General features: G+C 39.9%; 1 protein-coding gene across 1 annotated transcript in view; it reads left to right on the forward strand.

Annotated features, from left to right (window-relative positions):
- Positions 1–12,898, forward strand: part of adipor2 (adiponectin receptor 2) — a 35,207-nt gene that overhangs the window by 12,852 nt on the left and 9,457 nt on the right. The window contains exon 3 of the mRNA XM_030720115.1: positions 6,378–6,729. Coding sequence (XP_030575975.1) covers positions 6,643–6,729 — 87 coding nt within the window. The 5' untranslated portion in view covers positions 6,378–6,642. The remainder of the gene's footprint in view (positions 1–6,377; positions 6,730–12,898) is intronic.

Genomic DNA, 12,898 nt, shown 5'->3' on the forward strand with positions numbered 1-12,898 from the left:
TCTCTGACATTAACAACATTCGCAACATAAGAACCAGTACTGGCAGAGGCACACCCATTAAACCTTTCCAATTGTAATAGAACACCAGTATGCTGGCTTAGAGGATCTTCCAATAAACAGCACCAATCTGAGAATCAGTCTTTATGTGCAGTTTTTTTTAAATGAATTTGACATAACTCCATCTCAATACAGAAGAAAAAGAATTAGTAAATTGTAAAAACAGCACACAAATATGTTCAGTCTAGGATTGATTTAAAGATTGCTCTCCATAAGTTTAAAAAAAAATATATATAATAATACATACTGCTGTCATTTCCAGTCAAGCTAGTTCCTCCTTTCCCTGCTCTCAGTTTCACTGAGTCACACACAAGAGACAAGAGACTGGTGGATAAAAAATATGAATCGATTTGATGACAACACCTTATGTTACAGTAAGTACAATAAAAGAGTCACAACAGCTGAATACGTCACGAATACGAAAACGGGAATACGTCATTGTCGTCTGAGATCTTCAGTAATGTCAACTTGTGCAAAAACCTTCGCAAACATTGCGTTACCAGTCTTTTTGTTGAAAAACTGTGGGCTGCATGCACTTAATGTTGTAATACTTTGTATTCACAGGCATGCTCCTACATACGTTTCTATTGCAGGTCTTTTATTTGCAAATGCAGGTGAAATGCTGGTGCTCACATGGTGACACCTGAGTGCTGCAGAGTTGCGGAGTAAACAAAGCATTGAAGCAAAAAAAAATTGTCAAGGATTTTTTTTTTTTTTTTTTAAATATAATTGAGTTACTCGATGAATTGTTGCAGCCCTAGTAAGTCTCCCCAAAATCTTGCAAGTTAAACACTATTGAATGACAATGATATGACATAGGAGTACAGCAGTGATAATGTGAATTAACAGCAGACAAACAAATGTTGAATCTATAAGTTATGTTAATAACATATAAACTCATAATCAGTCAGTAAGAGAGAATATTTTTGTACCAAATAAGGGACAGAAGGATGAGAATTGAAGAAAGTAACGGTTCACTTTGTTGGATTTTCTCTTTTCCTGGTCTCGCTCTAAATTTCCTTCTCTATTCAGTCCGGTTTTGCAACAGTTACCTGTCTGTGTCCATATTTGAGCATGGTTTTTATTTTTGCAGCAGATGGTGCAACACCACTTGCAATATGCTGCATGACCTTTGTCCTACATTTGCTTTCCACTCAATGAAAGGAAAGAAAACCCTGCTTACTTTGGAATAGTCTACGACCTACAACTTAGTGTGTCATTACACAAACACCCACACACTGATGCAGTCCGCAGGCATAGTTGCCTGTCTGCCAAACAGATGATGCTGCAAAGCAGGTTTAGTGAGTCACAGTTTCTGCCCTTCGCTTGGATCTATTTCTTGCGTCTCTCCCTCTCTTTTTTGCTTTATTTTTGCAGAAGTGATTTTTTTTTTTTCTTTCACCCGCTTCTGTCCACTGCCTTCACTTATAATGAAGTTCCTCACATTTTCTTTCCCTTGGTTTTCTGCAGCAGATGCGAAAAGACACCGTACAGCTTCATGTAGGAATAAAACGGAACCTTTAAACTTGACAGAAATAGTGATTTGATCTGTATTGTGACATGCTGACATTGACTGATTTGAAAACGTTATAAGATTTTTTTTTTTTTTTTGTGACAAGTGGTCGCAGCCATCATGAGTGATTGTCGTGTTGACCTAAAATTGCTTCTCGTGCACATTTTAAGAACCAGAAATGGGCACTTCTACTTCCACTTTCTGCAGCTGCCAGATGTTCACCACTTCCTTTTCTTCAGGAAAAAAAAAAAAAATTCGAGAGCAAATCGATTCACATTGATGTTTCTGCTCAGCCTTCAGTTGTTCTTATTGTCTTTCTTTTCTCTGTGTTTTTTTTCCCCCACTTTCATCTGAGTTCCTGTTGGGTTTGCTGTTAGTGTCCTGGATTGATTTTTGAAGCCTCTCTTTCACTCCTGACTGCTGCCTGTAGCTTCATATCCCTTACACACACACACATCTTATCAGTCTTCGTGTTCAAGAAAGTATGTTGCCAGAAATATCCAGCTATTGTTCTAAAATATTATCTATAAGTTAGAGACAAATAGTCTGAGTTTAGTGAGGAATGCGATGACTTGCAAAATTGCACAATTTAAAGCAGTAGATAATGATTTGGAGGGTACAGCGTTCTTGAGAAGCTGTCACTTCACTTCTGGATAAAAGCAGCTTTCTGTCTGCTGTTTTGTGAAGTGATTTTTTACAAAACAGATTTCAATAAATAAATTGGTGCCTTTGGGTTTAGTACATCAGACAGAGAACGTGCAGTGGCAGGCAGTGCAGATAAGATGTGCTCAGGGACGATATACTAAAAATAAACATACTTTTAAGCAATAAGTTAGAGCTGAAGAGTTTTTTTTTGTTGTTTTTTTTAATCTGTGTAGTGGTTTTAACAGAAACATGTGCACCTCGTCCTTTCACTGTAACTCATTCTTTCATTTTCAAGGTCAGGAGCTCTTTTAAACCAGTTTACACCCTTTAAGCTGAAGACTTGAGTTGATTAGGATGAGTGGTGACATCAGTAATAATCTTTAAACATTAATAATGTGCAGTTTTAAACTTGCCTGTTTAAATAATGCGATTACAGACTGCAAGACACACACTTCATTGAAAGCTGCAGTGAATATATACACTCACTATACTGTCCTGACCTTTTGACCTCTGAGTCAAATCAATATCGTCAATTGTAAACACTCAATATCATCCATAATTAAAGTAATCTGAATTAAAGTGACATCAGGCCTTGCTAATATCAATACATGTTTAGTGATTTTTAAGTGATATCCAGCATGGGCAGCATGGTAGCGCTGTGATTAGCACTGTTGCCTCAGTCCTGGGTTTGAATCCACCATCTGGTCAGGGCCTTTCTGTGTGGCGTTTGCATGTTCTTTTTAGGACATATTTGAAAAGCACTGATGGAGTTTATCTTCAGTAAAAGGAAAGCATTCTTCAGGGACTCTCCAAGAGAGATATTCAGTCGGTTAATTCCCTTGTCTGAAGTTTTTCTAGCAGGTCATCAGCCCGGCTCTTTTGTGTCCAGTCCTCTGTTTCTCCCTGAGTAACACTCAGGGTCAGCTTGATGGTATTTTGTCAGCGGCTATAATTAGCAGAAGAACAGAGCAGATGGTAAAGTCCGTGCGATCGGTTTGTTTCATAGGTGACGAGTGTGGCAAATGATTGAACGTCACAGCAGGACTTTAATAGGGAACAATAAGGGTGTGCATAACATTCACAAAGCTTTTGTGAGCCAAGAAAATTGTGATCATAGATTCATCCGGCATGAAGCATCTTGATGGTGAGTCATCTCGCATCCTGTTAACAGACATTGTGTGTCAGCTGGTCTTTCAGAAATGAAACCTCTATGGCTTGGCTCAGACCCTGGGAACCCCCATTTGGTTTAGTGTGTAAAAACGATAATTTTTTCCTCTCTTCTCTTTATCTCATGTTCCATGATAGCGTGCCTTTTTATAACAGTGGCGTTTGTGGCTTTCCCTTCAAGTAGTGCCAATGATTGTGTTATGACTTTGACTTCCAGGCACAGACACAGAAAAGTGAAAATAATTCCCCCAGTATGCTGTAGTGTAACTACTGATGGTCAGTTATTTTTATTTTGTTAACTTCTCTACCTGCCAGTTGAAATAATGGTAATCTCTTATTAGAGCTCTTTAGTGAGTCTGAGTTTTCAAACCTGCAAATTATATCTTTTTTATTTTGCAGCTTTCTTCGGTCTTCATTTAGTTTTATGATTGTTTTGAGTTAAGTTTCAGTTCGTTTCTGGAGTAGGTTTGCTCATTTCAGTTTCGTTTCTATTAGCTCATCCGACCAAAGGACCAAAGAGCTCATGCCATGGCGAGACGTCCACAGTTCAGAACAGTCCCTTACTCCTTCTAGAGTATTCGTCAGTTTTTAGTAAAAATTGGACACAATGATCACCTAATGAGACTTCACCCAAGCTGTGGTCAAGGTCACATTTATTGTTTTCAGTGGATTTTAGTTTGTGTAATAGCCAGTCAGCTTTGTTTCTGTACTTCACACATTGCAATAACCTGACATGAACTGGAACAACTGCCTCGTTATTGATGTTCTGTTTATTGCTTAAAGTGTTTACTTAAAATGTTTACTTTTTTTTATTAGTTTGGGTTTTTATAATATGTATGGGGTTTGTCAGGGTTCAGGATGTTCCTGCTGCCTAATACGCTAGTAGTTTAAACTAGAGATAAAAGATAAGTCTGTTTGACTAGTTATGCACATCCCTAGTCAGAGGCAAGGTTTAAGAAGCTCTGAGCATATATCACAATATATTTGACTTACAATCATCCCATTTCTCATGATGATGTGTTGTTTTTGCTACAAGCACACAGAAAAAAAACTGGAGAGCTGTTTGCATCTGTGTAGCAATCAGGTCACAAGACTATTGTCCTGGGAACCCACTATTAGAGCTGCTAAAATACCCTTCAAAAATACTTTATTCCTCTTATTCTCTAGCTAATAGGGACCCATGATGAAATCTAACTTTTCATCATGGCAGAAAATAATGGTGCAACTACAATGGAAAAGGGTGTAATTTTTGCGAATGGTCGATTAGGGAGAAGCTGAAAGGAAAAGGGGAGAGATTGATTGGACAGTCTTTGGGTGTATAAGTGCTTCGATTTGGGAACTTGCCCACTGGCCAGTCATCTCAGTTCAGCTCAAGTAGTCGCCATCATCATCATCATCTCGGTATAAAATAGTCTGCCGGTCGATGTCATGGGTTATGATGCTCTGCATTTTTTTCCTACGGCTCTAATGATTTTCTTTGTTCTTAGCATTTCGTGTCGTTTTTTTCTTTCTTGTTTACCTTCGTTTCACCCTTATCCACTACTCTTATGTGTGTTACATTTGCTTTACCTACATACTTACATCACCCAATTACAAATGGTATCTTAAGTGGTTTGTGTGTATTTGCAAGCACATGCTTTGTGTTCCTCTTTTCACCCTTGAGTGTACAGAATCCCCAAATGCTTGTTTGGCAGCACAGGGAGATGGTTTAAATGAAGTGGTCCAATGCTCGAGGGCGCGCTCACATCGACTTGGCCCCTCTGGAGCGACGTGTGTGTGTGTGTGTGTGTGTGTGTGTGTGTGTGTGTGTGTGTGTGTGTGTGTGTGTGTGTGCGTGCGTGCGTGCGCCCGCTGGGGGGGGGGCCCAAAGAGAAAACATCATGCAGCAGTATGCTGATATGTGTGTGCAGCTGCATTTCTCATTATTTACAGAGCATCAAAGCTTAAGTGAATGTTTGAAAAGCACACTGCAGTATAAACATGCACATATGAGTGTGCTGGTACCTACAAAATGTAAATCAAAGTGGTTATGTACTCATGCAGCGCTTTGCCGCTGTTGAAATCATGAGACTATCTTCTGAATTTTAAAGTGTTTGACTTCCCCGACAAGGTTAGATTTTTGATTCTGTCTCTGTGAATTGCAAGTGAATTGTCCAACCTTGCAGCCCACGCTGTTTTTCAAACTTACACAAAGTGATATATTTGCCTGTAAAATCAGAAGAAGTGTTCAGCGAAGTGGTGTTGTCCTGTGAAAGACGAAGGAAAATTGATTGGAAGTTCTCTGTCTACTTCCTGTGTGTGAAACACTTGTTTCTGTCCTCGACACCTCTCGTCGCTAAGCGACTCAGCGTGACAGCAAATTGGCAGCTCGTAGCCGGCTGTGTGTTGGTAGAAGCAGTAGTTTAAGGCCTTAATGCCATGTTGCAGCTTTTTGAAGTGACAGAGAATGCGGTAATCAGTGGTAGCTGCTTTGCTCTTGTGATATTTCTGCAGGAAACTTTGTGGGTCAGGAGAACACAAATGTGTGACCTTTTTATTTTAAGGCCATGCTGCCGCTGATTATTTTTAGTCTGTGCAGCCAAAGCAAAACAGAACACGGAGCCTCCAGAATGCTTTGGCTGGGGTGTGTGTGCAGATGTTTATTCCATTCATGTATTTTTATTTTATAAAATTTATTGTGTTCTTATTGCCTTACTTTTTTTTTTTTTAGGGATTGGGAGATTGTGAATTGTTTTATTACTAATGTTATTAAGTGTGTGGTATAGGGGTTTCTCCAGGCTCCAAATTGGCCTTTTCCAACTGGTGAAGATCAAAACCTCTCTGGGGTCTTGCCAGCATTTTTTGTATGGGAAAAACCCTGGACATTTTAATAGTTATGAAGTCTGGGCTCTTTGTTTTTTGTTTATGATTTGTAAATTTAAATTTGAGGATAAACAAATGACACTTCCCACCCATTTTTTTTTTCTGTCTCTTTCCTTCAATTTCTAAAATGTAGTGTCCTTCAAGTCAAGTGGCAGTCCTGCCCCCCTCCTCAGCGGATTCCTGGTTGGTCGTCCATCTTACCAACCAGATATTATCTGCATCCACGAGTCTGTCCAGTCCCCGCTGAGCTCACTTCAGTATTCGTTTGGAGGCCAGTCCAGCGCTTCAAGCTGGACGGTGGAGAGACGAGTGGGGCCGAGGGCCCGGCATTTGTGTTGCGACATAGAACTTCAAATCTCATAGCACAACACACCACAGAGTGCACGCCTACAGATCCCATGAGTCCACGGGAGAAAGGAGACTTGCCCACCTCAGGTTCTTCAACCAGTCACCTCAGCACCGCAGAGTGCCCTTCACACAGTGGGGTAAGTATCTCTGACACACACACACACACACACACACACACACACACACACACACACACACACACACACACACACACACACACACATAGAGTCATCTGGTTGGTTCATGGTAGTTAGGCGTGGTGTGGGTTGACTGGTCACACTGTAAAAGTATCCCAGTAAAACAGAGAGCCTCACATTCATAATTAAACAGGTGGCGTTAACAGGGAAGTATGATATCGTGTAACTGAGTCTGTTGACCTACTAACAAAAGAATAAACATGAGCTGGAGTTTAAAAAAGAAATTATATCTAAATAAAATAAATGTGTATCCTTTTATATTTTATGAGTTTAGTAGCAAAGTGCAAGCTGGGGGGAGGGGGTGTCTTGTGTAGATAAAGATAAATTAGATTTGAGCCACGCACGCTGATTAAAAACAGTAATTAGTATTGAGGGTTAATCACTTGGCTGCAGTCTGGCCTCACTTTGTGCCCTTTGAAGTTTATTGAACAGTATATTTAATTTAACATAAAAAGACAGCTTTGCTTTTCTTTTTAAATGAGCATCATAAAGTTTGGATCTCCAATAGATGTTTCTTCAATAACATTTTGGATTTGCTTTGTTAGATCTGCAAGTGATTTTTTTTTTTTTTTTTTAATGTTAGCAAATTATTCTTTAATCATTTAACATTAAGCCATTAAAAATAAATCACAGTAGATAAAACATGATGCGTGATCCATGAGTTAAAGTAACACATTATCACCCTTCCTAGTGGGAAGTTTTCTGAACACAGAAAACGTGTGAACTACTTTATATAAAGTATATTCAGTACACAGAACTAAGGCTGCAGCTATCGCTTATTTTAGTAATCGAGTATACTGTAGATTAGTCCATCAATTAATTGAGTAATCAGATAAAAACTTTGGTCTTATTAACGAGCAATAATAAAAGTTAAAAAAAAATATAGGTCTTTTATTACGAACTGTTCATTGGTTTCCATTTTAGAAGTTGCAGTGTTTTTAATAGTTTACCTGCATACAGTATCTGCCAAAACAAAAATAAAGCCTTTCATTGTATTTGGCCCATATTAAAATCATTTTGCTAGCCGCTAGCAAACTGTGGTGCTAGTGATCCGTCCGGGTAGCTAACAGCTGAAATTCTCAGTCCAGCAAGCACAACACACACACACGTGGGTGTAGAGAGCAGTGGAGTCATGGAAAAACGTGTCACTGATGATCCACTCGTTGTTAAGGGTCATTTTTTTCCAAGTGAAGGAAATCTGTCGCAGCTACGGAGAATTTTAATGCTGCTAATGTGGGTGAAATGTTCTGCTTACACGGTGACACCTGATCACTGCAGAGTTTAAACGAAAAAATCAAGGATTTTTTATAATTGCAGTATATGAATTACTCGAGGAATTGTTGCAGCCCTAATTAATAATAATTCATTGTCCAGCCCAGCACTCCCAGGTCAGTGACTCAGCGTTTTACTGGCCCATGTATATTTTAACTGGCCTGATGAGGAAGGGAAAAATTAAATATCGATACAAATTAAATTATGTAATTTATTTTTGTTTATATTCATCTAAATCTGCAAAATAATGTTTCTTAAACCTTTGAAGTAAGTATGATCTAGTATACCTCATGCCTTTTTTGGACTCCTCCTTGCTGCAGGTATCACTGCAATAAAGCAGGACATCTGCCATCAGCCTTCAGCGAGCTACCTAATTTGAACATTGTGTCAGACTTAGTTAACAGTTCATCTGCATGTTTTCACTTCTGTATCTACTGTAGATTTTTTTTTTTTTTTTTTTTGCTGTGTAAAACAAACAGTGATGGATGGGAGCAGCTACAAAGTTTGTTTTTCTTCACGTTTCAGCTTGTTGAACAGGTGGTTAGGTGAAGGACTCCACCAGCTTTTTCCTAGTAAAGGTTTTTATGGTGATTACAGGAACAAGCGCTGCTGTTTTGGATTCTAGAAACAGGTTTTCTTTCACTCCACCCACAAAATATAAGCTGCTTTATGTTCTGTGACTCCACATGAGCTCACGGGCTCAGTAATGGCTTCGCCTCTTCGATCTTCACTATCATTTTTTTTTTTGAGAAAACTGAGCTGCATGGGCTTAATGTTGTAATACTTTCTATTCACACCCGTGCTCCTAAATACATTTTTGTTGCAGGTCTATTTTTAGTTAGACATGTGGGTGAAATGCTCGCATTTACATGGTGACACCTGAGCACTGCAGAACTGTGGATTGTTGCATCGAAGCAAGAAATTTGCATCTAGGGTTTTTTTTTTTTTTTTTTTAATAAGAGTTATTAAAGTTACTCGATGAATCGTTGCAGCCCTACAAAGAGCACAATCTATGTCCTTCACAGTTTAACAAATCTGTGCATCTAAAACTTTAAATGCATTCTGCTATTAAACCTGAGCACCTCAGTCACAGTTGCTGAAGAAGTTTGACTCTTTCACATCCTGGAACTTAATTTTGCACGTTTTAATCCTGAGCCCCCTTCTCAGCACTTCCAACCTCAACAGCCTCCACTTATTGTCGACACCTTTGCCACTTTCAAGGCTGCTCAGACTTGCTGATGAGTCATTTTGAGGTGTAGTAATTAGCAGTGCATTATGATGAGATTGGCTCTGAATTTGGCTGATCAGTTTTGGTTCCACTCTCAAGTCTGAAGCGATGTGGATATTGAACGAGCGAACAATATGCAACTCCTAAAATAGGCCTGTTAGGACTACATGCAGTTGTCTTCCTGGAAGGAAGGCAAACTGTTACTGTTCTGTGTGATTAGCATCCTATGAAGATAACCCATCAAGCAAATGTGCCAGACACGCTCCCTCAGAGGCTCCGCTCGTGTTCCTTTTTAAACTGGGCGTGTGTGCATACAAATGGAGCTGCTGCTCTATTGTTCGGTGTGAAAGGCAATTGGCAGAGAGACATTGAGCTGAAACACAATAGCATTTGTGTGTCTGCTTGTGTTTGGCCTTTTTTACTTGCTGTAACACAACACGGACACCTGAGACGGCATCGGGGCCCCCTGCCCCAGTCAGCAGCCGAGTTAACACAGCACGAGTCACCATTTGAATTTTTAAGCATTTTGCTCATCTCAGATGTGTTGTCTGTGCGTGTGTGGTTTGGCTTTGGGGTTGGTGTCTCACTTCCTGTTTGCAATCAGACTGGTGTGCGTGTCTTGTATTTCTTCAGTTTTTATATAAAATTTTTTTTTTTTTTTTTTTGATACAGTTGAGTTTTATGTTGGTGAGATGATGTCTCTTTCAAAAACATTCACTAGTTTCTGGTTTTCAGATATTTTTGAACTTGTCCCTGTGGGATTCTGGTATTTGAGTGTTTTCCTGGTCACACCCCACAGTTGTAGAAACAAAAGTATTTTACCTCCTGATGCCCTTAGCCTGCTATCTTTGCATGAACTTTGTAAAATGGGAATTTGGTGCCTTTAGGTATACCATAACAGTTAAAGATGTGGAAGAATTTTAGGTAGAAATAGCCATTACATGAGTCTAGTCCAGTGGAAACCTTTTCATAATGTAACTTATGAAAATTTGATTTTGTGTGGAAATGAGAAAAGATCCCACATAGGAATGAAAATAGCCAGAGAACCCGATGAACTCGGTTAACATTATCCTGTCTTAAAAAAGGGGCTTTTTATCGGAGGATGAGTAATAACAAACACTCGAAACACATGGCAAACACACACACACACACACACACACACACACACAGAGCTGAATGAGAAGCAACTGAGGAATTTGTTTTCAGACACGCGTACACACAACATAAAAGGGAAATGGCAACGTGAACAACAGTGTCTTCAGAGTCCTTCAGGCATCGGCACTTAATGCTTAAGTTTTTTTTCCTACTTTAATCCATCTCAGGTTAATGTAACATCACTTTTTACTTCCTCTTCTTGTACCTGTCATTCACAATCACAGTCATTAAGTAATTCTAGCATTCTGCTTAGTCATTATTCATTAAACCCTCACACATTGTAGGGAACAAATTAGCACTTAACTCACCAGCCACTATTAGTTACACCTTGCTGGACCGGATTGAACCCCCTTTTTCCTTCAGTACTGCCTTAACTCTTTGTGGTATAGATTTAGCAAAGTGCTGGAAATATTCTTCAGAGACTTTGGTCTACATTGACATGACGGCATCATGCAGTTGCTGCTATCTGCTGTACATCTATGACGTGAATCTCCCGTTCCACCATGTCCCAGAGGTTTTCTGTTGGACTGAGATCTGGTGACTGTGGAGGTCATTTGAGTACATGTTTCATGTTCAGGAAACCAGTTTGAGATGATGATGGCTGGAAGCAGCCGTAAGTAGATGGGTGTGCTGTCAGCAACAGTACTCAGGTAGGCTGTGGCATTTAGATGATGCTCAGTTGGTATTAAGGGGTCCAAAGTGTGCCAAGAAAATATTGCCCATGCTATTATACCACCGCCAAAACCAGCCTGAACTGGTAATACAAGGCAGGATAGAGCCATGCTTTAATGTTGTTTTCACCAAAGTCTGACCCTACTTATCTGAGTGTTGCAGCAGAAATCGAGACTCTTCAACACAGGCAACATTTTTTCCAGTCTTCCATTGCCCAATTTTGGGGCACCTGTGTGAACTGTACCCTCAGTTTCTTGTTCTCAGCTGACAGGAGTGGCACACAGTATGTTCATATGCTGCTGTAGTTCATCTGCTTCAAGTGTTTTGTGAAGAGATGCCCTTTTATGGTTTTTTTTTTTTTTTTTTTGGTTGTAACAAGTGGTTATGTGCATTACTGTTCCCTTCCTAACAGTTGGAAGCAGTCTGGACAGTCTTCTCTGACCTCTGGCATCAACAAGGCATTTTCTTTTTAAACATGAAGTGTGTATTTACTCAGGTTTTGGGTTTAAATGGACTGAAGTTGAAGATGGGTTTGTAGTTTGAAGAAACAAACCAGCAAAGCTTGAAAAAAAGAAAGCAACTAAGATCACCCATTTTAAAATTCCCTCAGGTCAGTACGTGATCCAGAGTGTGTTTGAGAGTTTCCATTCTTTATCCAGTGAGGCAAGAAAAGCGAGAAAAACTTGCTTCAAGGCCTTTTAGCTATAAACGACTTGATAAAAATCTAAGACTTTGTTGGTAGACTTGCAAATTCATGCCTTCCTCATATTCATGTGCACGAACACTGGTCACTGGTGCACAACACAGTCGGGTGTGTGTGTGTGTGTGTGTGTGTGTGTGTGTGTGTGTGTGTGTGTGTGTGTGTGTGTGTGTGTGTGTGCGTGTGTGTGTGCGCGTGTGTGTTTTAAGGGTTGTGACATCGCTTCCAAATCTTTACTGTTTCGAGAGGGTAAAGTACGGCCACTCTCGAGAGTGTCTGTCCATGTGAGTCACATGTTGGGTCTTTTGTGCGCTGTGTGCAGAGGTTACCATGTACAAGGGTGAGCTCTTCCCTCTTCAGACCAGGACAAGTTCAAACTCTTGTGTCATTGGTCTGCAGAGTTTTAGCAGCTTTCTTGCTGCCTGGCTGGCATTTCTGTATTTTGCCCTCAGCTGTATAGTCAGAATGTGTTCCTTACATTGAGTCTAAAGTTACCTGGAAGATGGTGATCCTCTCTCGTTCGACTTATCTTCCACTAGCTGGCTTTACAGCACCTCTGACCTAAGTGGAGCAGCCGATCCTCCATAACAGACACAGTATGTGTCTCAGGTGTATGTGTGTATATGTGTGTGACCAGTCATTAGTCAGGAGAAAGTCATTAGCCAGGTCTACGTACAGGGTAGTTAATGAGCCTGAGGGGAGCTGGATATATGTTTTTCTGTGTATATGTGTGTGAGACATTGGAGGGTATTGGTGTTTTGGGACCTTCAAGAAAAACTGCCTCATTTAATCTTGAGCAGACCAGTACCTTAAGGGATTTCCTCCTGTTCTTATGTCTGTATATCATCCAAGACCAACTTTTTAGCTCATGCTCACATGAAAAGTGTTGGACGTTTCTCTGCTGTCAAACACTGCCATTTTTTTTTTGCTTTTTGCTTTTATTTAATATCTGAGGGATCCCAAATACAGCACATGCATGTTAATTGATTCATTTGTACAAACAGTAGCTGTAAAAAGCTGTGCAATCCTGTGCTGTCTGTGTTTAGGCTTTAAAGAACAACACATCCAAAATGAACAACCAT

Source organism: Archocentrus centrarchus, chromosome 23, assembly GCF_007364275.1.
Source record: "Archocentrus centrarchus isolate MPI-CPG fArcCen1 chromosome 23, fArcCen1, whole genome shotgun sequence".
NCBI classification, from domain to species: domain Eukaryota; kingdom Metazoa; phylum Chordata; class Actinopteri; order Cichliformes; family Cichlidae; genus Archocentrus; species Archocentrus centrarchus.